At 41.5% G+C, this 26,492-nt stretch overlaps 1 protein-coding gene across 1 annotated transcript in view; it reads right to left on the reverse strand.

Moving 5' to 3' along the window:
- Positions 1 to 26,492, reverse strand: part of GPC3 (glypican 3) — a 442,250-nt gene that overhangs the window by 110,116 nt on the left and 305,642 nt on the right. Inside the window, exon 6 of the mRNA XM_030849089.3 lies at positions 18,620 to 18,740. Coding sequence (XP_030704949.1) covers positions 18,620 to 18,740 — 121 coding nt within the window. The remainder of the gene's footprint in view (positions 1 to 18,619; positions 18,741 to 26,492) is intronic.

A 26,492-nucleotide genomic window follows, 5' to 3' on the forward strand; every position in this document is an offset into this window, starting at 1 on the left:
CAGAGTACACAGAGGTAAAAAAGAAAATGAAAACTACCCTGATATTGCTAATGTTTTGATATGTATTGTTACTGACTTTTTCCCCATAAATACATTTATACATGTGCTAATTTTTGTTAAAATTGGACTGTACTTTACTACTGTCTCATCACCTGCTTTTTTACTTCACAGTATGTCGTGAATATCTTTCTATCCATAACAATGTTTGAAAAATATTTTTAATGGCTACAGATTACTCCATCGTATAGAAATGACACAGTTCACATAATAAATCTCCTACTGATAGATATCTGGGTTGCTTTTAATTGTTTTTCTATGCAGACACCACCACTGAAATATCCCATACACACATCTTTGTGGAGCCTTGGAAGAAATTGCTAGAGGTAGAGCTGCTAGTTCTAGGCTACTTCCAATGACCTGCTACATGATGAGACTGTCTTAATGGTTCTTCTTCCCTCCAAAGAGTAGAAGAAAGATCATAGAACTTAGAGTAAAGGCAACCTTTTAGTCACGTGAAATCTGAGTGTCATTTTCTTCATCTGTAAAAGAGAATATTAATGATGGCTAGCTCACAGGGTATTAGTGAGAAATAAATGTGGTAATATAAATTAAAGGGCCTCATAAACTTTAAAACACTTTAAATGCAGAGATTCTTAGTTTCTCAACATCTTTATATTAAGAATCTGGAGGCACTTTTAGTGAGCACACCCTCCTAGATGTCCCCCACACTGAGAGAGCTCCAAGAAACCTCTGAGGGCTTGCCATCATCCAGAATAACACGTCTGAGTCTCCAAACCTGAACTGGCTGCCTACAGGGTTGAGGGGAACCCTTCAACCTAGCAGATGTCTGGCTGCCACGTACCACGATGGCATTTGGCTCCGCAAGTTGTGTGCTACATGGCATTCACCTGGTGACTGTTTACCATTCTCTGCTGTACTGGGGAGAAAAGTTTATCATGTTCTCTTCCTCCTTTGGCCCTCTATAAATACACCCAGTTTGCGTGGGCCTGAATTGAACGCTCTGGCAAGAAACCAACTTTCTCAGGAAGAAAGAGATCAGTTGCATTACAACACAACTTGCAAATTCCTTTCCAAACTTCTGGTGTTTTTGCTTTGAAAAAAAAAAAAAACCGCTGCTGTTCATCATCACTAGCCAAAAGCATTTATAGATTACGGATTTTTTTAATCTAGAAGGGAACATATAGCATGCATGGTGCTTTTTATTAGATGTTTCGAAACACCCAGTAGTACCAGCACTCAGCAAGTGCTCGATAAATGCTGTTTAGTCTCGATTACTGTCTTTTTCCAGGAGCCATTTTTTACTTTCCATTAAAGACAGAATCACTAAGGGCATAGAGAAAAAAATCGACCTATAAGAAAAATTCTTACATTATGTGGAACATGAGAGTGGGTGGACAGGAAGAAGAGGAGTGAGGAGTTGTGGGGAAAGAGGTACCCCTCCCTCAGGGAAGGTAGCATGGCATAAGTGGGAGTCAAGTCCCATATCTGGTGGACCTATAAAAGGAAGGCAACAAGTATTTTTGTGGCAGAGACAGAAGTTATACAAGTAGATCAACAAAAGAAAAATATAAAGCAAAATATAAAGCCACGTTGGAGACTACAGTGCTACAAGAAAACAGAGACGTAAAAAATGAATGCGGGTCCCTAGAGGCCAAGGGCAGTGAGTGTCTCATCGATTTTTCTAGTCCCTGTGCCCATCAGGGGATTGGTGGTGAAGTAAGGCAGGCCTGGACTAGGGTGATGGCATACAGATGGAAAAGGATCTCAGACAAAGAAGGTTCCAAAGAATGATCTGAAAGCACTTGGTGACTGAATTGCTACAGGGAAGAGAGTTGAGGACTAGTGATGTCAGCAGAGAAGTGATAACTTCAGTGAGTGGCACATAGTAGGTCCAAAGAAGATGCTGAAAGTAGACAAGGTCGCAGACCCGTTTGTCCTCCCTCACAGAAACTATTTCCTAGGGGAAAGCACGAGAAATCTGTGTAAACAGGATAGGTGGTGATAAAGATTTTGATCACTTTATTCATTTTCATAGGCTGCAAACAAGAAAGTTTCCCAATATCTAGCCACCTATAACTGAGGCATGAATCACCACAGTCTCCAGGATCCACAAAGATGAGTCCAGAAATAAAAGAGACACATGAATTACTATTTCATCTTAGCTCTTCAAGCCTTAACAAGCTGAGCTTGGAGTTGAAAGGAGACAGCCAGAAAATGAAAGTTCCCGTTACTCGGGCTCTGACAGATAAAAGTAGGTTTTCCATCTTCGCTCAATACTGTATTTTACAGTGACAGAATAGGCACAGTAGGAGGGAGCAGGCCACAGCCTGGGGTCTCTGTCAAAGATCATTGCAGAGCCGCCAAATGGAGGTCAGAAAAGGGAGACAGAACAGTGAGTGCACAGATTTTCCAGGTTCTGCCAAGTTAAGGAACTTCTGAGCAAACAGAATGAGGACTCTCGGGGAGGACACGGTACTATTCCACCACGTTTCTCAAGAAAGTGAAGAAAGAGAGCAGATCTCAAATGTTCTCACTATAGAAAAAGAAATGGTAATTATGTGATGGAATGGAGATGTTAGCTAATGCTGTGGTGGTCATCACTTTACAACATATAAATGTATCAAATCAACACGTTGTACATCTTAAACTTTCACGATGTTATATGTCAATCATATCTCAATAAAGCTGGAAAAAATAAAATTTTAAAGTGAAGGAAGGACTATTCTGTTTTTCTTTTTTTTTTTTACATCTTTATTGGAGTATAATTGCTTTACAATGGTGTGATAGTTTCTGCTTTATAACAAAGTGAATCAGCTATACATATACATATGTCCCCATATCTCTTCCCTCTTGCCTCTCCCTCCCACCCTCCCGATCCCACCCCCCAGGTGATCACAAAGCACCGAGCTGATGTCCCTGTGCTATGCGGCTGCTTCCCACTAGCTGTCTATTTGACATTTGGTAGTGCATGCATGTCCACGCCTCTCTCTCAGGAAGGACTATTCTAGATGACTTTTGGCAGATTTAGAACATTCTGTACATACTTTTATGTTAAAACTGTAATGTAACATTTAATATTTAATGCTGGAAAGAATCCCCCTACTCTCTTTCTTTCTTTCTGTACATGCGCGTACACTTTCTCCCCTATTCACATCTGTCCCGTGTACAAAATACATTCACCCTATCCCAATAGCCCTTAAAAGTCTCAACCCATTACAGTATCAATCTAAGTCCCAAGTCTCATTAAATTGTCTTAGCTCAAAAGTCCCAAATCTCATCATCTCAATCGAGTACTAGTGAAATGTCGCAGATGGTCCATTCTGGGTCAAAATTGCCCTCTGTCTGCGTACCTGTGAGACTAGGAAACAAGTTATCTGCTTCCAAAATACAATTGCTGGGACAGGCATAGGATAAAAGTTACAGTCTCCCTAAACTGGAGTTAAACAGCCAGTTCAAAAGTTGGAACAGAATCCTTCACTTACTCGTGCAATAAATAGTTATTTGTTGCCTACGATGTGCTAGGCACTGCTCTAGAAGCAGAAGATACAGTGGTGAATGGGGCAGATAAGACCCTACCCTTGTAGAAGTGCTGTAAACAAGCTTTTACGCTGCCTGTCTTCTTCGCATCTGCTCCGACCAGCAAGGGCACAGGAGCGCTCAGGTGGAGAGAAAAAGCGGCATCCAGTGCCTGCCTGCCAGCCAGCCCCCACTGGTGAGAGGTCAGGTCAGCTCATTGTCAGCACGTGCTTGAGTAAACTGAACAAGCAGGGTCCAATATATAAAGTGTATAAAGTTCTTGGAGACCATTCTAAGGAAACAGCACAAACTGTTAAGTAGCTGCCGTAATTAGAAAAACACAGGAGTTGCTAACAAATTGGGAAACTATGTTTTAAGGAGGTTGGGGAAGGCAAACAGTCACCGCTCCCCTCGGCTCCCCTCCTGCCCTTTGTGAGGCTGTCACGAAACACAGTCGTCTTTCTAACACATCTAAGCACCCACGGTGGCAGCTGAAGAAAAACCACTATAATCTCTCTCAATCTTTCTCACAGTTTTGGTAATTTTTGAGACTTGGGTGAATGGATGGCGCTCAACATTCAACAGCCAAGGAGCCACTTTTCATTGGAATCCTGACTAAAAAAAGCGTGTAACAAATTGATTCAAAAGTAATAGTTAACACATTCATCAGGGACTCTAAATACTCCATTGTGAGAACTTCTACTTAAGGTTCAATGACGTACTAGAACTAAAAAATTTTTTTTTTCTACTGTGAGACCTGGATTAGGTACCGGTCTGCTGTGCAGTCACACCACGCTACCCTCGCTCCTGAGACCCGATCCACTGCCCGCTGCAGCCTCCCCAGGTCCTGGCTAACAGCCAAAAGATGACTGGCCCAACTTGAGGAACAGCGCAGTTCTCATCCCCTGCACTGTTCTGTCCGGAAGTGGAAAGCAAGGTTAATGAATTTTAATAACAAGCTTCGCCTCTTTGCCTCGTAAAACCTATCAAGCTTAACTGGACTCCTTGCTTCCAATTTCTGATCTCCAAGCCACCCTCATGCTCCTCATGGAGCTAACATCATAAAACACTGATCTGACCGTGTCAGGCTGGCTCCAATCCCTGCACTGGCTCTCCACTGCTAAAAAAGTTCAGATTCGCTATACTATTCATGGCCCTCCCAAATTTTGTACCACCACCTTTTCAGTCTCATCTTTCACTGCCTACATCCTCTTCCACTCTGGCTACTGATGTACTTTCATGTCTTTGTGCCACTGTGCATACCACATTCCTCTGCCAGGAAGATCCTTCCCGCTAACCTCTATCTGTCAAAATTCTCCTCATCTTTCAAAGCCTTAAAGGCTTAAAGGCTACCTATTTTTGAAGTCTTGTCTAATTCCCTTGGTAGAAATTAATCCTTCCCTTCTCTGGGTGAGCAGAGCACTTGGTTTATACTTCTCTTGTGACACTTACACTATGCCTTGGATTATAGTTACGTAGGTATGTTTTCATCACCCTCCTTGAAAGCAAGAATTGTGCTTAAGTTATCCCTGTATCCTCGTCCCCAGCCCCTACCCCCAGTACACAGAGCTGCTCAATACTGTGCAAATGAATTCAAATGATAATGATATATGTATATGTGATAAGTCTGTATAAGGAGGAGGGGTTCTCTGTCTTTATCAATAGAGCCCACCAAACTCAGCACTACACATAAGGTAAACATTCAGTAAATAACTGCTAAATAAACAGTGAGGAAATATATATGTATATAAAATATACATATTATATAAATTATATATATATATAAATTTTATTTTACTTTATTTTTTTCCTGATGAGTTTCATTTTGAAAAGGGGTCACAGAAGTAGTCATGGTTTAACTGATTTCCAAGAACAAAGGCTATTCAACCAAGTAGAAGCTCAGAGCCAAGCTCCGTCTCAGCATCTTATCGTGAAACCTGTAGCTTTAACAATAATTTGTACTGTGGGTTATCAGATTGCAATTATTGATCAAGCAGTTTGCCCCACAACAGTTCAGGGAATGGTATTCTGTAAAAAAGACACCAGCAATAAGAAAACTGCTCCCCACAGGGATACCCTTATCCTGCGCTTGGGTCTGGCAGACAAAGGCAGCAGCACCACTGGATTCTGGTCTGGAGATCCTTCGGCTCTCAACTGCCTTCAAGCATCCATATGTAGCTATAACGAACTGCCTCTAGGCTGGCTTAATCTTTTGTATTAGCTCATTAATGAGTCTGGATTCCTTCCCCATTTTCCATGGTATCCCAGGCAGGGACAAAGGCTCAGGCAGCAGGGGACAGCTTTCCTTTTGCCTGACAACAAGTGGTGGCCGGTCCCAGCCTGTAGCTAACAAATTCCATAGTTCTTTGATGGTAGGGCCCATGGAAGGGGTCTTGTCTGCCTTAGGCTCTGCAATGCAAAATTGAGCTTTGGGAATTTGGGCCTAGGCAGTGTTCCTGGCATTTGTGACATCACCCCGACAGCTGAAAGTGATGGTGTCTCAAGGAAGCTAGTAGCCCCAAGCCCTGTGAATTCTTTCTGCTCTGTCGGCATGTGAAATACACACACTCACGAACATATTATAATGCCGCTCAAAATCATTCTAAATACCTCCTGCGAGACCTCTGCCAATAAGGATATCAGGTCAGCCGGGTTTTAAATATAGGAACCTCTCACCATCTTCAACCAGAGAGCAAGATGCAAAAGGAATGCAGATGAACTTGCCCTGAACTTTATAGCTCTGAAGTCTCTTCACTTGATACCATCCTTCCATGAAAGGTCCTGGTGGGGCTGAAGATTAAAATGGGACTTCAGGACCATGATCTGTAAGATCTCTAAGCTGTACTCTAAGGATAGCCTGCCTATTTATAGATGCTCCACTTCAGGGCAGAGTTCAATCTTGGGAAAAGCTGAGGAACTTAAACACACACTCCTTCGTATATATATGTATATATATGTACATATGAACATATATAGGTATGTATATATGTATATATACTTTTTAAAATTTATCATCTTCATTTTCCATTCAGTTACTCTGAGCCAAACCAAACTTTAAATAGTTTAAAAATCTGTCGAAGATTGGCTAGATATATTTTTCCAAGAACCTTTACGGTTTAGATAATTATGTGTAAAATTCTAAAATCATTTAAACAATAACCCAAACTAGAAAAGTTGTAGTCTCTACATTCCAGAAAGTGATAAGTTGAGGCAAAGTGAATCAAGCCACTTAAAAGGTTACTTCTGGGGCTTCCCTGGTGGCGCAGTGGTTGAGAGTCCGCCTGCCAATGCAGGGGACCCGGGTTCGTGCCCCGGTCCGGGAAGATACCACATGCCGCGGAGCGGCTGGGCCCGTGAGCCATGGCCGCGGAGCCTGCGAGTCTGGAGCCTGTGCTCCGCAACGGGAGAGGCCACAACAGTGAGAGGCCCGCGTACCGCAAAAAAAAAAAAAAAAAAAAAAAGGTTACTTCTGACTTTCCTTTATGTTAACTCTTCATACTATCATAATATAAAGAAGAAGAATAGCTTTAATTTATTGTGTTACTACATGCATCATCTCTAACACATCTACTAACCCTTCAGGATAGATTGTAGTATACCCATTTCACAGATTAGGAGACTTGAGTACAGGGAGGTTAGATAATTTGGCCATTAGCTAGGCAACTACAAAGTGACATATCTGGGCCTTAAACATAGATCTATGTTTGGTTCTAAAGCCTTTGTACTTTCCCCCAAACTAGATTACACAGTGTTATGGCTCTCAAATTTCTCATTATGACTCTAAATCACATACCAATAAGACTTTACAACCGAAACAGGTAGTACTAGTTTATTAAAAACTCATGTGGAATAGTGAACTTTACAATCCCAAATATTTCTCTAGCTACTTACTTGCATGCCCCTCCCTCCATTCCCCCCACCAATAACGGCCCCACCATCAAAAGAGCGGCTAAGTCATGTTTGTGAATCTCCGTGTAATACTTCCCATTTCTCCCTGTAACATTTCACTTTGCTACTTTTCTCTGCCATTCCATCCTACTGAGACATTTTTAGATCCTGATTGTGTTATCTACGTATTAGCTAACCCCATCTAGCTTCATGCCATCACTAAATACTAGAAGTATGCCTTCTCTGTCTGCAGTGAAGTCACTGGTAAAAACTTCAGGCAGTAAAGGTCAAAGCAAACAACTAAAAGCCTCTCTCCAGGCTGACACTGATACGTTAAGAAAACACTCTTTAGGAATGATGGTTAATCAGCTACACATTTACCCAACTATATGATTACTTAGCCAACATTTTGTGTCACTTGTTTAAAAACGATCATAGGAATTTCTATCAAACACTTTGCCGAAATCTCGATATACCATGTCTGCAGCACATGCACACACACATAAGCGGAAGTGGCCTGATTTGTTCGGAGTGAGCCCACGGTGGCTTCGGAACGCTCACGCTCTCCAAGACTCTAGTCTAGAATTCTGGGAACATGTGATACCAGGCTCCCTGACTTGTGGTTTCCAGTCCAATTTCCACTTTGTATTAAAGGTGAGGGTAAAAATCTGTGCCTGTCTCCAGTCTTTTGGTTCTTCTTTTACTTGTTATGATGACTCAAAATTTGCTAATAGTGATACCATGATAATAACCAGAAGACTCTTCAGTGCCCTGGGATATAACTGATCTGAACTTGGGCCTCATTATCTATGACATACCACAGTGGTAATTCTCTTAGCTTTTTCAGTTTTGTCAACTGCTTACCCATGGTACAGAATAGATAGTACCTTGAAAACTGATGAACTAGCAAAATATGGACTGTGAAGAAAATAATATCTAGATCAACTAATTACACAAATAAAATCATACTTTAACTATGTTAGGAAAGTATCCAATAAGATGAAGTACATATGAATAATAATGCAATTTTCACCTTGGACATTAATTACAACTCTGCTGGAAATATTCCACTTAGTACCTGCTATGCAAAATCACTGTGGTTGCTATCTAAAGAAAGCATATAGTGAGGGATACAGAATCGACCCCATCATTATTATTTCACATTCACTAAGTACTAACACTGAGTCTACATGGAATATGGAAACACCCCTGGTCGTACGGCAAGTAAGTTTACAGTTGAAGGTTAGGTCTCAAATAACCATAGGCATAAAGGAGTAAGGCCAAACCTTTGGCTGAGCCAGTCAACATGGGGCTGCCATCCAGGGGCAAAAGTATCTGCTCTCTGTAGAGAAGCTAGCTTTATTCCCATTGAACTTTGGCAAAATCCTAATGACATGGGCAAGGAAAACTCAGCTGTGTTGGTCTTCAGCTTCAAAGAAGATGCTTATGGCTCACTAGTACAAGCATAACGGCGGGCTTCCCTGGTGGCGCAGTGGTTGAGAGTCCGCCTGCCGATGCAGGAGACACGGGTTCGTGACCCGGTCCGGGAAGATCCCACATGCCGCAGAGCGGCTGGGCCCGTGAGCCATGGCCGCTGAGCCTGCGCGTCTGGAGCCTGTGCTCCGCAACGGGAGAGGCCACAACAGTGAGAGGCCCGTGTACAGAAAAGAAAAAAATAATGGGCCTTCCGATAGGAACATCACTTCCAATAGGAATAATGTCACCACCAAGCCGTTCATACTTTCCATGTTGTCTCCATTTTAACTAACAATTCATTTTAGGAGGTGCCTAATGGGGACTGGAAGGCATTCTGTGACTGCCTTGTGTATTGCAGATACTTAGTACTTCATTGAGTGAATGCTCAAACGAAGAAATGGCTCATATGGGATTAAACCTTTAACATTAGCTTCGAGGGCTCCCTGAGACGTTTTATCGTTTTAGCAGTTGAAACCCTTTGTTTAAGTGAAATCTTACTTAGAAGACCCATATGTAAAGCAGATTTTAGACATGCTCTGGTTAAAACAGGAACGGGGGACTCAGAATAACCCCCGCAGCATCTCTCCCACATCTCTACTCCCCGTGGAATATGATCTGAATACACTGCCTAAACAACTGAGTTAACTGGCACAGAAACCCACTGACTAATATGGTGCTAATTTTGCCATCTGGAAGGAGGGAGAAGGCACTGGATAAATTATTACAGGGTGCCCAGGAAGGTGGAGGAGTTGAGATTCAGAGCATGAGAGTGAAAGGATGACTAATCCTGAATGTGGACAGGAGCCCAAGTCAGACTCTATGAGTGGGTATAAGACCAGGAGCAACAGCTCCTGCTGAATCTGCTTGGTTTTGGTCCAGTGATCCCAGCAGAGAGCCCACCCCCACTCCCAACCCACATGCAACAACTGCTCACTGGGCTGAATGAGGCAGGAGGCACTGATGTGTACTTGTTACGACCAAACACTAGTTAATAGATATGATAAGAGATAAAAACTTGGCAAATTCATGCCTCGTGCTATATCACTTTCTGTTCCAAAGATGAACGGCTTAAGTAGGGGCTTCTGCTATGATCGGGAGTACTGTATAAGAAAATGTGTTTGCATGTCTGCAAGCATGTTTTGCATTATACGAGAGCCTTTGGAAGCAGAGCAAAGTCACTATACAATATTGATCTGTTCACTTTCCAGTCCCAGCTTTGTCATTTACTAGCAGCATGACTTTGGACAAGTCATTCCACTCTCTTGGCTTTCATTTCCTCATCTATAAAATCAGAGGGTTGGACCCTATGACCTAAAGGCCCCTGCAAACTATAATCCTGCACTTATGTAACACTGCCCTTTAGCACAGAAACTGGTTAATACTGAATATGAAAAGTATCTTAAATTAAATCAAAGTTTAGAAATAAATTGAGGGCAGCACAGGTTGCATTCTTTGAATGAACTGATCAATAAAATACTGTATATGAGGGTCTATTCTGTATATGCCACTATGTTGGGTGCCACAGAAGACAAAGAGTTGTATGCATGATCCCAGACTTAAGGAGCTGACAGTCCAGAGGCAGGATATATATATATATATATTCATAAATATATCTGGGTAAAAGTTGTCTCTGAGTTTCCAAATAGTATTTGAACATACATATACCAATATACTGCTTATAATCCAGGTTTATGGGGGTAGAGAGCAATCATTTGTAACTGCTTATGTTTGCTGTGTTGCATTTGGTCAGTAGGTAGATGTAAATAGAATATGAGACCCTATGGATTTCATAGATATTTTGGAAATACATTTCTAACTTTGTAAACATAGTAGTCTTCATAATTTGATAGAATTCCCTTTTCATATGTAAAACCTGTCTTCCCATAGCTAACACTTCTAATACTTCCTACTAAAAAAAAAAAAGTATATGGGGCTTCCCTGGTGGTGCAGTGGTTAAGAATCCGCCTGCCAATGCAGGGGACACAGGTTCGAGCCCTGTTCCAGGAAGATCCCACATGTCGCAGAGCAACTAAGCGCGTGCGCCACAACTACTGAGCCTGCGCTCTAGAGCCCGTGAGCCACAACTACTGAACCCGCGAGCCACACCTACTGAGCCTGCACTCTAGAGCCCATGAGCCACAACTACTGAGCCCCCGTGCCACAACTACTGAAGCCCGCACACCTAGAGCCCGTGCTCCGCAACAAGAGAAGCTGCTGCAATGAGAAGGCTGCACAGCGCAACGAAGAGTAGCCCCCACTCGACGCAGCTAAAGAAAGACGGCGCGGCAATGAAGACCCAATAAATTAATTAATTAATTTAAAAAAAAGTTTATGAAAGAGTACAATACTGCAATGAAAAAGGATCATGTATTTTCCTTCATTGCTAAGTCAAGATCACCACAACACTGCTATCAACAACGTTTTGGCCTACCACTCTTGACTCATCTTCCATTTTTGAATAATTTAATTTAATGTGCAAGGACTAAAATACATGACCCAATTTAAGTACCTTTAATCCTGTATATTCTAAATAAAGCAAATAGTTCATTTTCAAGAAATTTAATATGAAGTACTTGGGAATTCATCTTGGTGCACTATTATTAAACTGTACATAGTAATTAAGATATTAAAAACACATGCTCCCCAAAGCCACCAGACACTGTAATTATTTTTCAGTCTATTAAGCAAAATGACAGAAGTTTTTTTTAATGATAAATGTGTTTTGGAACGCATCAGCTAATTCCCTTTTGCTTCATGAAATCATGTTTAGCTCCACAGAGTCTAGGTCTGGTATTTAAAGACCAATTCACATTGTCCTTTTGTAACTCAGAAGTCATTCATTGGCTCTTGTTAACATGCCACTGTATGGAATATTACTCAGCCATAAAGAGAAATGAAATTGAGTTATTTGTAGTGAGGCGGATGGACCTAGAGACTGTCATACAGAGTGAAGTAAGTCAGAAAGAGAAAAACAAATACCGTATGCCAACACATATATATGGACTCTAAACCAAACCAAACCAAAACAAAACAAAAAGTGGTTCTGAAGAACCTAGGGGTAAGACGGGAATAAAGACGCAGACATAGAGAATGGACTTGAGGACACGGGGAGGGGGAAGGGTAAACTGGGACGAAGTGAGAGAGTGGCATGGACTTATATATACACTACCAAACGTAAAACAGATAGCTAGTGGGAAGCAGCCGCATAGCACAGGGAGATCAGCTCGGTGCTTTGTGATCACCTAGAGGGGTGGGATAGGGAGGGTGGGAGGGAGACGCAAGAGGGAAGAGATATGGGGATATATATATATATATATATATATATATATGTATAACTGATTCACTTTGTTACAAAGCAGAAACTAACACACGATTGCAAAGCAATTATCCTCCAATAAAGATGTTAAAGAAAAAAACCAAACATGCCATTGTAGATACTCTGTCTTTCACACACACACACACACACACACACACACACACACACACACACACACACACACACTGTGGCTCCATATGGAAATGGCATTTACTAGAGTTCTGCCACACTATTTGCATGTGAAGAAGTGTGACAGACACTGGCACATCTTTTCATTTGGAAAGGCCTTTTTTAAAATTTGACTCTCAAAAGGTTTCTCCTTTTGTTTAGAAATGTTAGATCAGTGTTAGCTTTTCTAGCAACCACTGGAGTAGGCTAGCATTTTATGACCCTCACTGGTTTTACTGTGAGAAGACTATGGAAAAAGTTACTCAAAGCATTTTCGATCATGCCTGAGATTCATTTAGAGATTTTAAAAAATTACATACTAAGGTATGTCCTGGGTACTTTTCTGACATGTAACAACTTTATTAATTAACTGATCAAAAGTATAACTTTTGGGACTTCCCTGGTGGCGCAGTGGTTAAGACTCCGCCTGCCAATGCAGGGGACACGGGTTCAAGCCCTGGTCTGGGAAGCTCCCACATGCTGCAGAGCAACTAAGCCCATGCGCCACAACTACTGAGCCTACACACCTAGAGCCCGTGCTCCACAACAAGAGAAGCCACCGCAACGAGAAGCCCCAGCACCGCAATGAAAATAGTCCGTGCTCGCCGCAACTAGAGAAAGCCCGCGTGCAGCAATGAAGACCCAACGCAGCCAAAAATAAACAAACAAATAAATAAAGTTATAAAACAAAATGTGTAACTTTCTGTTTCAAAAGTCAGTGTCTTTTCATGACACCAGAGTAATCTGTCAGGCATCTTAAAACATACTTTTCAGGTATTGGTGAAGGGGGATGGAAGTGGAGACATTCCACTCTCTGCTGTACATTTAAAATTTTCTTCGACCATTTAAAATCATTTTATGAATTCGAGATAGCTAATCAAAAGTCTGTCTGCTGTCTATAACTCAAAGTGCCTCAGTTTCCACACCATATTCTGTGGTGGTCAGTTTTCTAAGACTCTTCCCAACTGAGACTTGGTAAACAACGTGCTGACTCTTTCTTTGCTGCTGATTTTGGAGCTTCAGACCACAGACATTACTATATTAGGGACTTGGAAATCATTAGACAAATTGAGGACTTTCTGCTCTTTGTACTTCTACGCATCTTTTATATATGGATCATACTAACCATAGCAAGGTGTGCCTTGGCTTTAAAGATGTCGAAGGAAAGAGCACAGAGACTGAAAGCCAGTATCCTGGATTCTAGGTCTAGTTCTACCACTTACTATATGAAGATCACTTAGACTTCCAGTGCCCACAGTTTCTTCATCTGGTAAATCTAGGTAATAATGTCTGCTTCTGAGAGTCACTGTGGAGATCAATTTATGTAATGTACATGAAAGAGCTTTACAAACAGAATTGTGCTATGCAAATTTATGGCAGAATTATTATCATTCCTATGGAGTCACACGGCTAACAAGATGTGAAGGCAGGTCACCTATCTGATTCTGGAGAAAGGTGATAAATGCCAAAGTGTTTGTACAGTTTAATGTTTTCATAGCCTAATGAAAACAAGGCAGTAGAACAGAAGAATTGCATGGGGGGAAGGGCAAGTTTAAGTTCCATCTGCCCAGGCTGGAAGACGGGTGGGAAGGGAAGAATCTCTGAAAAGATGAGAGGTTACGAAGTAGAAAGGGGTGACCTGGGAACAGGGTGTTTTAAAAAGAGTGGCAGGAAAAAAAAAAAAAAGAGTGGCAGGGCAGAGAATAAAGTCACAAGACTTGTTCACAAGAGGGTGCTGGGTTAAAGCCTGACCTTGAGCCACAAATCACGGAATCACACGGCTGGAAGGAATCTTAAGAGGCTACCTCGTCCACACCCCCACCATTCAGTTGGGTATTTCAACCATCCCAAACAGATGAGACTTTATCCAACTTTGAATGAAAAGCTCTGACACTAAATGAGCAGGTATTGACTGCTGTGGCTTCAACTGTTTACAACAGGCAGGGAAACAATTTCTGGAATTTCATTTGAACCTGAACTGAAACGGGAAAAACAATAAAAAAGCTAGATTCTCCTTGGGAACAATAACTTCTGTAGCAGTTTAGGTACTGTTAAATTAACACTAACCACATAGCTACTCTTAGAGAGAAAATGTTACCAACAGAACTGGGTTAGAGGACAAACGGCCCACAGTGTCATGTGGGAAAGAATGTATTGTGATCATTCCTGGTATTTGTGGGTCCTTCTCTCCATGCAGGAGCCCTGGAGCAGGATACTAAGAAAAACAAAATTTGGTTTTTTTAAAGCAATATGGCCCAGCAAATGCCAGGACTGACACTGAAGACTTAAAAGAGTTCAATTCCTCTCCTAACACTAGACAATAAATCCTCACACAAATTAGAACCTGAAAAGGAAATAAAAAGGGTCCTCATTTCCAATCGTGGGAATGTCACACAAGAACTATGGCTTGGAAGGAGGAGAGGAGGACATTCCACACCTGCAGGCCTTCCCAGGAAAGGGGCCCAGGCCTGACCCTGAACCCATCCCCTCAAGGTTACACCGTGAGACTGTCAATATGGAAATAATGTTACATTATTCCCTTAGTGAATATATTATTTCCAGTGCTATCAACAGTAACCATAACCTGAAAGGAGGCAGCTGAGAATTTCCATGGAAGAAAGTGAAGAGTTATTTTGGGATGTGCTCATAAACGGCCTAGCTACAGTCCATCTGGAGGGACACACATGGGCACAGACAGAAGCGTCTCCGCGTTTATAGCTGTGTACGTTGGAGCATCCTACTGTAGTTTAACAGATGCAGCACCAAGTGAGGGGCTTAGGAAAGTAACGTTACACTCCTGGATTCAGCACTCACTTCCATGTGAACCGGGGCAAGTTAACTTGATTTTAGCTCCTCATCACTAAAACTTCAGGTCAGTTTAGCCAGGCATTCAGTGAATCCAGATGTTGGGCCGTGTACAGGAAACAACATCCGGATGATTAATTGAATTTTCAACTGAACTTACCGGATGTTTTGGCAGCATGTCTGCACAGCCTTTAATGGCTTTCTGCCTCAGTTTCCCTAGCTATAAAAAAGGGACAGGGCTTCCCTGGTGGCGCAGTGGTTGAGAGTCCGCCTGCCGATGCAGGGGACACGGGTTCGTGCCCTGGTCCGGGAAGATCCCACATGCCGTGGAGCGGCTGGGTCTGTGAGCCATGGCCGCTGGGCCTGCGCGTCCAGAACCTGTGCTCCGCAACGGGAGAGGCCACAGCAGTGAGAGGCCCGCGTACCGCAAAAAAAAAAAAAAAAAAAAAAGGGACAAACATCACTTACCTCACAGGAGGTAGTGAGGATGAAATAATATCCAAGGATAACAATGAGTTCCTGAAAAGCATGGTTCTTTGACAGTACTATACCTTATACAATTCCAGGCTGGATATTTTTTCCAACATGAGCAGTTAGACTTTTAGGACATGAAAGCACCTTGAAATATGGTTCAATGCTATACAAATACAACACATTATCATCATCACCATCCTAACATTCTTCTTTATGACTTCTCTAAAGTACCTCACTTTCAGATTGAATCATGGCCAAAATATGAACTTTATTGAGGGTCTGAAAGAAGACATGTTTTGGCCATGTAAAGCAACACAGATGAGAAAAAAAAATCAGTGTGGGTGTTTGGAGCCCAACCAATTTAACAGCTCAATTGAAACAGGTAAAACTGGTCTATCAATGAGAATTAATTGGTTGCTCAATGGTATTTGTAAGGGAACCAAAAATGTTCACACATACATCCATGGCAAACGTAATTATAATGGTGACCTTTCCGACACTGACAATATACACCTCGCTACATATGAAGTGGCTTCAGTTTTTGTGGCTGGAAGTTAGTGTAAATAGAAAGAAGGAAACAATATGGGAGAGAAGAGAGATGCATCAAAGGGATCTTTTTTTTTTATTTTTATTTTTTTTAAAGGGATCTTTTTGATCCACCCAAAATTTGGGTGGCAGAATTAGACTGGCAAAAAGTATTAGAATACTGCTCCCTTTCAAACTCACTCAAGTCCTGCCTATAGAGAAAATCCTGAATGGACTAATCATCTTAACTGTGTCACGCATGTGCAATTATATATTTGTGTATATATGTAAAAATGTATAATTATATATAAATTTTATATAATGGGATAATATAAATAGATATAGATACATAGATATAATATCCCATCCTCATAATGACCTTGTAAGGGACAGTTTTGACAACTCTAAGTACTATAGATGAGAAAACTAAAGCTCAGAGAGGTTGAATGATTTGCCCAAGGTTATATATCTAGTAAGATACACAGGTGAATTCAGATCCATCTGGATCCAAAGCCCATCTTCTTTTCATGATATTACATGGTCTCCCACAGCATTAATATCAAACATCCAAAGTCTTTACTAAAGGGGCTTGCTATAAATATTTTTAGTGACTATTGGATCATATGGTCTGATGCAGCTCTCCCTTTTTTCACGGTGGGCATCCAGTCACAGGTCTTTCTCTGATATTTCTTATGAAATCCTTCTTACACTAGCCTAGTCCACCTTAGGCCTAAGCAAACCACCCAAAACTGACGAGCAGCGTCACTGCCTGGCTCTTCATTATAGGCTGCCTTTTATTTGTATTTAAGCACTTTCCATGCTTGTGCGTCTCCTCCAAGGAAGCTGTGAAAACAGGTTAGACTTCTTTTGAATCCTCAAACTCCCTGGTACCTGGCTGAGCACACAGTAGGTGTTCCTTAACGTCTGTTGACCAAAGAGATCTGTGGACAATATTCTTCATTTAGAATTAGGGGCACAGTAACGGACCCTGAGATTTTAGCCTCACCAGTGCTTGGGTCTAGCCAGTGGAGTGGAGCCACACAGACACATTTGGTTTGAGATAATCTGGAAATAATTCAGAGGAGCAATACTGCCATCGTCCCCAGGTAAAGCACACCAGTTCAGCAGTGAGTGGTTTACACCGTGCTCTGAATTCTTCAGAGGTGTGTTTTGAAATAATCATACTATATCTAACCAGGCTTTATAGAGCTTAGTGAGGTTGTGAGTTCACCAAAAGAAGGATCTGTTATGCAAATACTGCCACTATCCTGTGCTCAGCAGCAGGAACAGCTATTTATTACTCCAAAGTGTAGTGAATACTTTCACATGCCATTTGCAGTGAAATACACCACTATTAGAAAGCCCTTCCAAATATTTTCTAAAAACCGCAAAAATGTCACTGCTGAACTTCATATTAAAAAATGAAATCATGCCAGCGTTGTCATACAGAAACCTCTGTCCTTGCATAAGGATTTTAGTTTCATTAAGTTCTTCCTAGGCTACAAATAGAAGTCAGTGGTGCCAGCGCCTTCCCACCCATGGACCGTGGGGTAAGAACACTGTCACTCTGGTATCTGGTGGCATTTTTGATGGCATTTAAAAAATTGTGGCCACAAAGCAATCACAAGCAGATGGTACAACTAACTTCTATTTGTGTCTTAGTTACTAAACTCCTTCTGAGAGGAGAAACTGTGTACAGGTTAAGGGAATCTGTGGGTGTCTCGGTGCATGGCAGTGAGTCAGAAGTTGGCAAGGGTGCAGTGAAGCTGGTCCTCTCGTATCTTGCTGGTGGCAGTGAAAGCTGATATATCCCCATTGGAGAGTGGTTTGGAAACATGCATTAAAATGCTCACATCCTTTAACCCAATAACCCCAGTATTTTAAGAAAATGATCTAAGATCAGGAGATAGCGCTATGCAGGAGAGGTAGCTTTATTTATAATGGCAAAAATTTGAAGCAATCTGAATGCATAGCAAAAGCAGATTGATTAATTATAATTAATACTTAAAGGAATCTTCTGCGGCCACAGAAAATGATTAATATGAAGATATATGGCAACATGAAAAAGTGTTTCCAATATAGTGTTCATTTTAAGAACTAGAAATCACTTGTATACTTCCAATTATGTAAAAAGTCTGTGTGATTTTATGAACAAATATTAAAAAAGAACGTGTGAAAATGAAAACAAAATAGACTAGTTGGGTTGTGAGAAGTGCTTTTCCTTCTGTTTTCTCTTATATTACAATGTTTTCTTTATAATTTAAAAGTGGGGTGGAAAACAAGGGTCAGAAGTCCTTTTCTAGCAGAGAGAATCTGAAGAAAATGAACAATGGCTGCCTCTCCAAAAGCCCAAGAATACAGTTTGAACACTGGACATCATCCATCCACCACTTTTCTGCCATTTCTATTTTTTGTTGGATACACACATACCTGGTTAATGTGCTTCAGTTTGTCAATAATTTGACTGACCACTGGCTCAGGGCCCTTCATTTTCAGCTCATGGAGGTTGAACTGATTTTTCATTCCATTTCTTGCTGCCTTTTGGCTGTATCTGGGAAACACGAAGGTAAAGAAAAGGTTTGTCACAAGAGAGTTCCAAGCAAAGTGCAAGTTGACTGCATTTGGCACCAATGGTCAAGCTGACCGCAAGCTCTCTTCAGCCTTCCAACCCATGGGATGACTGCATGGTACAAAGGTAGACCGCTCCAGATAGGGTCTATCTGCAGTAGAGAACATTCAACAGTCAACAAGTATTCACTCAACATCCTTTTCTTCTAGGTGTTGGAGATACACCAATGAACAAGACGGACAAGGTCTCTGTCCTTATTGTGCCCTCAGTCTAGTGTACAGTCCAGAGAGCATGCAGAGTGAGAAGAGCTATGCTAAGGGAGCTGCTGGGTCTTGGCCAGGGAAGCACACAGGAAGGTCCTTAACTCTGAGTACGCTTTCTACTCATTTGAAGAAGAAAGGCTCTTGCGTGTTCTTTACCTCTTCCTTCTTCTCCACTTCTTCCTCCCATCATTTCCTGCAGGTCTGGGAGCTGGGTTGCTTTTCAGGACGCTTTCCTAAGCCATTTGCAGCATAAATTATGCCGGCCAGCTTCTGTCTGTGTTCTCCACGGGAAGACAGGACACCAGCTCAAGGGAAGGTTTTAACTTGCTGTCCCCGGATAAACCATAGGCTTTCGCTTCAGGATTGAAGTTTCAGGGTATCTATGGACATCCTTACCAACGCGAGAATGGGGATATTAACAATCCTGGGCAATTCTGCCTTTCAGTGTGGGGCTTTGGCAACTTTGACTGGGACAGTAATTCACTACTGAGGTGACTGCTTCGCTGCCCCCATGGCTCCAGACCTCTACGTAGAGTTACTCCTCATCTTGCAAAACAAAGCAAACAAACGCAAAACAGAACAAGAAACAGATTTCATTTCTTCCTTTATCTTCCATCATGTAGAAAGACCAGAACACTGTTACCAAAGTGGGAAGAGGTTTTTGATCCCTTTTTTGCTTTTTGCTCATCCTGATAATGGAATATTTTCTTAAAGAAATGGAAAAATTTGCAGGTTTTTTGCTCCTACTTTATACATTTAAAAAAATTTACAAAAACGCAGTAGAATTAAGGGTAAATTCATATTTCTTTTACTAATATTTTTAATTACAAAAATAATAGTGCTCATTATAAACAATTCAAATGTACAGAAACAAGCAAAGCACACAGCAAAATTTCTTGTATCATCCTATCCTTCCATGAGAGAACCATGGTTAACAGTTTGATAGGTATTCTTCTAGGGGTTTTCACATGCATATACTAACATGTAGCTTTAACCAAAACTGGAATCATACTAGTCATATTGATTTGCAACTTATCACTTAATATAAATCTTGAATATATTTCCACGTCAGAACATAAGTAACTGCCTTGTTCTTATTCCTCTGTATGGCTAGATCATAATTTATTTATCCAATCCCTTACTGATAAACAATTGAGATATTTCTAATATTTCGCTAATATAAACAATGCTGCAAAGAACATCCTCGCATACCACTCTTTGTACATTTACATTAATATCTATAAAGCATAAGTTTCTAGAATTTAATCAGTTTGTATTTCTAATCCCAAATTATGACATGCAATGAATCATTAATACTACTGTATTTTTGCACAGCATTTTACATAGCAGTTTTGTATCACTCAGCTCATCTGAGCTTCTCATCCACAGTGTGAGGTGACAGGGAAGACCTCATTATCTCTTCATTACTGAAAATTTCACAACTTCAGAAGATATTGATCTGACCGTGTTAGATGCTCCCTTCCATAATATAATGCATCTGCCAATACTAAGGACATGATTCGATGCTACCACGCATGATAGCAGAGGAGGTCAGGAAATCAAGGTCTGACTTTTATAACTGAAAGTCATCTTCTGAGAAGAAAAATATTTTGTAGGAACGTTGAAGAGAACATCTGATTGCATTTCTTCTAAAATGGTAGCCTAACACATTCAGCTTACCTAACTTTAAAAGTTAGTGAACACACAGATCACCAACCATCAAATACCAATTGCCTTTCGGGGCTGTATTAAAGCAACATTCTTTGTTTATATATCTGGTGTGAACCAGCTCCCCACTAGCCTCCTTTTTTTTTGTTCATATATAATGCTGCCTGTTTAATATAATCTCCCTCTTGATGATACTGCCAACTCCATCTCCTTCTTCTTTACATCTACTGATACCTGAAGCAGAGACCCAAGTGACAGGGAAAGACGTAAGGCTCATTATAAATCTTCTGAAATGAACTTCAGGAATGTGTCCCTAGAGACATTTCCCTGGGCTTTGCTCCTATCGAAGCCTGCCGGCCGCTTTTATGCCCACTCCTACAAAACAAACCTCTTCCTGAAGTTTATTATCCTCATTGGAATACTGTAAAGACATCTGCCAACTTAGTGATTTTGCCCTGTACTGCCTCTTCCAAATCATTTATAAATATTAAGTCAAATTAGTCCCATAGCTGATCCCTTGCGGCCCTACTGTCTATTTTCTGCCATTCAGAAAAATGCCCCTTTAGCTCTATTTTTTTTGTTTCTTACCTCCAAGCCATGGACTTGGTGCTAAGGAGACAGCACTAAACACTGCTCCCCAGTCCCATCGTGACTCAATTTTTTAAAAACAGCTTTGAGTTTAAAAGCTTGCCAAACTTTCTGAAAGTCGAAATAGCATCCACTGTTCTGCTCTATCCATGTGCTATTTAAATCCTCAAAAGACTCTAGTAAATTAAGCATGGTTTCTGGTTACAGAAGTGTTGGGAAGAGCTGGCCTATGGCTTAGCTCTAAAACTTTATTTTATTTACTCCATGAAGCAGTAACCAAAAGTACTGGTTCGACTGATGTCTACAGCTGCTAAAATTTAGTGGCACTATTTTAAAACTATTCAAAAACTCTGATCTTGCCCTGTCCCTTTAGGTGTCTCAATCTCTCTCCCCCATCCCCAATATCATGTTCTGTTTCTTACGTCTCTACTCTTTCTCCTTAGCCAGACAAAATGTAGAGCAGAATCTTAAAAGCCACGAGTGTTAAAATGGCATACTATGCAGACATTAAAAGAACAAGTAGATCTATATGTGTTGATATAGAACCAAATCCAAGATACATTGTAACAAATACAAGTACTGGTTAAGAATGTACACAGTGTGATTCTATTTGCGGTAAAAATGGGTCTGCATACGCATTACTCTCATACATTTTATATGTGTCCAAATATACACAGAAAATTTTTAGATGGCTCCATAAAAGAATGGTAAAAGTGGTTACTTCCAGTGAGTAAGATTTTGGAGGAAGTTTGACTTTTTTCTTTTATGTCCTTCTATGTCTTTTACACTTTAAAATCTTAAAATAATTTAATTTTTAATGAGCGAAATTTTATATAGTAGTTATTTTTAAGGCAAAACAAAACAAAACAAAACAACCATAGCAAGAACAAAGAACATCCAGAGACTGTCATACAGAGTGAAGTAAGTCAGAAGGAGAAAAACAAATATCGCATATTAACGCATATATGTGGAACCTAGAAAAATGGTACAGATGAACCGGTTTGCAGGGCAGAAATAGAGACACAGATGTAGAGAACAAACATATGGACACCAAGGGGGGAAAGCGGCTGGGGGGGGGGCAGGTGGTGTGATGAACTGGGAGATTGGGATTGACATGTATACACTGATGTGTATAAAATGGATAACTAATAAGGACCTGCTGTATAAAAAAATAAATAAAATAAAATTAAAAAAAAAAGAACAAAAAACAAACAAAAGGAAAATAAAAAGTGGGCCTAACTCCTATGCATAGCTCAGGGCCTCTGGGAAATCTTTCTTGTTAATAAGAGTTATGTTGGCCCTCACTAGAACCCTGGTTTTAAGGTGATTTCTTATGAGAACACATATTTGGGCCAATATACACAATGTCAGCCTGGAATTCCTTCACACCTCAGATGGCTATCATCAGGTCACAAATTCTACTTCGTCAGGTTAAACACAGCTTATATGTTTTCTACTCTTCAATGAGGTAACGCTAGCCTGTCTATTTCAAAAGGACAGTCAATATATTAGTGAGGATGTGACTAAGAATGTGCATTATTCTGAGTACCTCCTCTCAAAACGGAGGCAAAAAAAGCCATTCAAGTTCTTACCCACCTTCCCGGCAGACGCCTAGTCCTCTTCTGATGGGACTTGAGGGCCTCCTAGAACCACTGTGGTTCATTCTGAACTGCTGCCCTTGTACCCAAATGTATTGTGGGTACCATGCTGAGTTGCTCGTGCTCCTTTTACGTACATTCATCTGCCAGCCCCTATAGGCTGTGAGCTCTTTGAAGGCAGAGGCTTGGTTAGTTCTCTTTTGTACCACCTAAAGCACCTCCTGGTGTTGTAATAACACAAGCTGCTCAGTACTGAAAGTACTGAGTGCTTTCTCTGTGCCAAATACTGTTCCAAGCACTGAGGAAAAAAACACCCTGCATCACCACACCTAATCCTAACAACCCGATGAGGTAGACAGTATTATCATCAGCCCCTTCTTGCAGATGAGAACGCTGAGGCACAAAGTGAAGCCACTTGCCCAAGGTCACACAGCTAGTCAATAGCAAAGCTGGAGTTTGAACCTTTGAGTCCATGTCCCGCTGCCTCTGTTCTTAACCACTCTGCTGCTATTGCTTCCTTAGAGATAATGCATGCTGACTAAATATTTGACGTTTCCACACCACACTGCCCCATTGTATGAGACAATTAGCCAGCTACTGGTAATGGTCTACAAGCCTTGCAACAGTGCCTGCAACAACTGCTGTCTTTATCTACTCAGCAGATTCCTGGGCTTGCCCTTCAAAAGCCCTTGGGGAGAGCCCTGTGTATGGAGTTTCTTCTCCCAAACAGAAATCCAACAGCATCACTATTCAGTGAAATATTTGCATTCTTGAAAGATAAGGTATTGAAGTTAGAGAAGTAATACACCACCACCACCACCACCACCACCACCACCACCACCCGGCACTAGACAAACACCAAAGGTGATCTGAAATCTCTAAGGACAATAGGCAAATGAATGCTGGAGAATGTCTCCCTGCCTTGCAGCAATGCAACATATGTGATGTAACCCCAGGGAATTTTAGGTAACATGCACACTCCGAGCTTCAAGGCCAGAGGGGACTCAGTTAGGGGTGTCTCTGTAGAGGTGCATTAATGAATTAATTAATTCAACATTTCACTTCCACTCACTCCCTCTGTGCCACTGGTGCACAATGGTTCGTGACAGGCTTTGAATGAGGATGAGTCACTGCAGCCACAAGTCTCCTCATTCAGACTGCCTAGAGTGTCAGGAATGGGGACACTGACGGCCATGCGGGATTTTAAGGATGGGTTATCTGCTTAGTAACGCTCATCTCTAATTAGATTAATTGTCCTCTCTCCAGAACACTGCTTTTTCCTAAAGCTTTGACACGGTTCTGGCAACGAATACGGGCCAGTGGAGGAGGAAAAGTAGAGAGAAGTTCCTACCTCCTAAATGGAAACTTTTCTTAACTGGACATGTTAGGTGTGATGTCAGAAGTGTCACCTTTAAGCACTACTTGTGGTGTCTCCTTCCCCCACCCAGTGTGGTATCTGCTTAGCACGAAAATGACTGCCTTAATTCCAAGCAAACCTGATTTGTGAAGTGAAAGGGGGACATGCCTCTGTTCAGGCAGATTGGTCAGGGATTGCGGGGGGGCGGGGGGAGGAAAACCTGTGCAAAAGCTGCAAAGAGAAAAGGAACCTAATTAAAACAGGACATCTGGGAGTGCTGGTCTTGGGACAGTTGAAGCAAAGAGAGCACTTGTAGAAGAGGAATAGAGTCAAACGTGTAAAATGGGCAATCTTTTCTTCCTGTCTCTGTACTGGCTGAGGCAGCACGGGTGTAGTGGATTCAAATATAGAACATTCAAAATGGAAGCACACTTAAGAGTGCATCTTGTCCAATCCACTCATCGGGTAGATGAAGAAACTGAGACCCTGAGAGGGACTTTCCCAAGTAGTTAGCATCATAACTCCCACCTTTAGAAGAAATTCCTTCTTTAAAAGGTTCCTTAAATGCACGTTGCTGATTTTGGAGAGAGAAGTTCCTAGAAAATTCACTTTCCTTCTTCCCCTAGGCATTAGACTAGTGGCAAGTATTTGAAAGCAAGTCTTAGAAAAACCAACTTGTCCCCCTCCCCCCACCAATTATTTAAGTTCACGTTGCTGCTGGGGTTATAGATGACCTACAATAAGTTACAGCTCTCACATTCTCAGAGCGCCATCTTATGGCGAGACTGCAGTATTGCAAGTAGCCCTTTACCCAAACTCAGTAATTTATCAGACTGTTTCCTTGGAAAGTACTCTGGCTGCAACAATCACTGTGAAAAATGGTATAATTTAAAGAGTGTAAGTAGCTTTAAAAACAAACTAGAGGGACTAGTGGTGGTGGTACAGTGGTTGGGAATCCGCCTGCCAATGCAGGGGACACGGTTTCCAGCCCTGGTCTGGGAAGATCCCACATGCCCTGGAACAGCTAAGCCCGTGCTCCACAACTACTGGGCCTGCGCTCTAGAGCCCGCGAGCCACAACTACTGAGCCCACGTGCCACAACTACTGAAGCCCACGTGCCTAGAGCCCGAGCTCCGCAACAAGAGAAGCCACCGCAATGAGAAGTCCGCGCACTGCAACGAAGAGCAGCCCTTGCTCGCCGCAACTAGAGAAAGCCCGTGCGCAGCAACGAAGAAGACCCAACACAGCTGAAAATAAATAAATGAATGAATAAAAAAACTAGAACACAGGGTAGAAAACCCTTATTAATAGGCCTGAGAAAGTGTTCTTTTTCTATGCAAGATGCAGTCTAATTTACATAAATGAACAGAAAAATAAAGGTGGAAATAGCTGAATTTTGTAAATATGCTTAATAAAGAAAGCAACAATTTGCTTCTCATTTATTTATGCACATATTTAAAGAAAAATGTTTTTCATAATTGTTGGTACAGCAGTACCACTTCAGAGCAAATTTCAGCCAGGAGAGTGCTAGAAACAGGTATGACCATAGTACTCCAAGAAGTACTTCTATTCTCAAACAATAGCCTTTCAGAAATTACAAATAGATTTCAACAGAAAGGAAGCAAAAGGTAGAGAAGAAATCAGGGAGATGTAAACCCATTTATACCTCATTTAGTGGACATTACCTATGTAAGGGAATAACTGTATTAGAATCTGTTTTCAGCCTATTTTCAAACCTCACTGTGAGGAGAGACTAAAAGATTGGTCTTGGAATATAATCAAGAAGTCATTTAGACCTAGAGAAGCGAAGAATATTTTCCAGATGGTGAGGAAAGCTTGAGGAGTTGATATCGCCCACCACAGGGAGAAGAGTCTGTGGCTGTGGGGAGACAGAGAGAAAATGCCTGAGATGGGAGCCCCTGAATGTCTGTCTGAAGAGGCAGACTCTGTAGAGGAGCCTGGAGGTAAGGAGAGAGAAAAGTAAATAAGGAAGCAAAAGTGATTCTTGCGAGAACTGCGGGATAGGCAGAGCCTGATGTGTGGGAACGCTGGTGTGAACTGCTTTCTGGGCTTTGAGCCCTGACCACAAGCGGCCAGGATACTAAGCCAGGGCAAGCAGGGCTGGTGAAGGGTTCTCTGAGGGGTGTCCTTGAGGGGAACATACCAAGGAGGAAAGGAATTTGATCCAGTGTAAGGCTTATAAAAACAACAAAAAATATGTAATTCAAAGCTCAATAATTGGGGGTGGAAATGTCAGAGC

Source organism: Globicephala melas, chromosome X, assembly GCF_963455315.2.
Source record: "Globicephala melas chromosome X, mGloMel1.2, whole genome shotgun sequence".
Lineage (NCBI taxonomy): Eukaryota > Metazoa > Chordata > Mammalia > Artiodactyla > Delphinidae > Globicephala > Globicephala melas.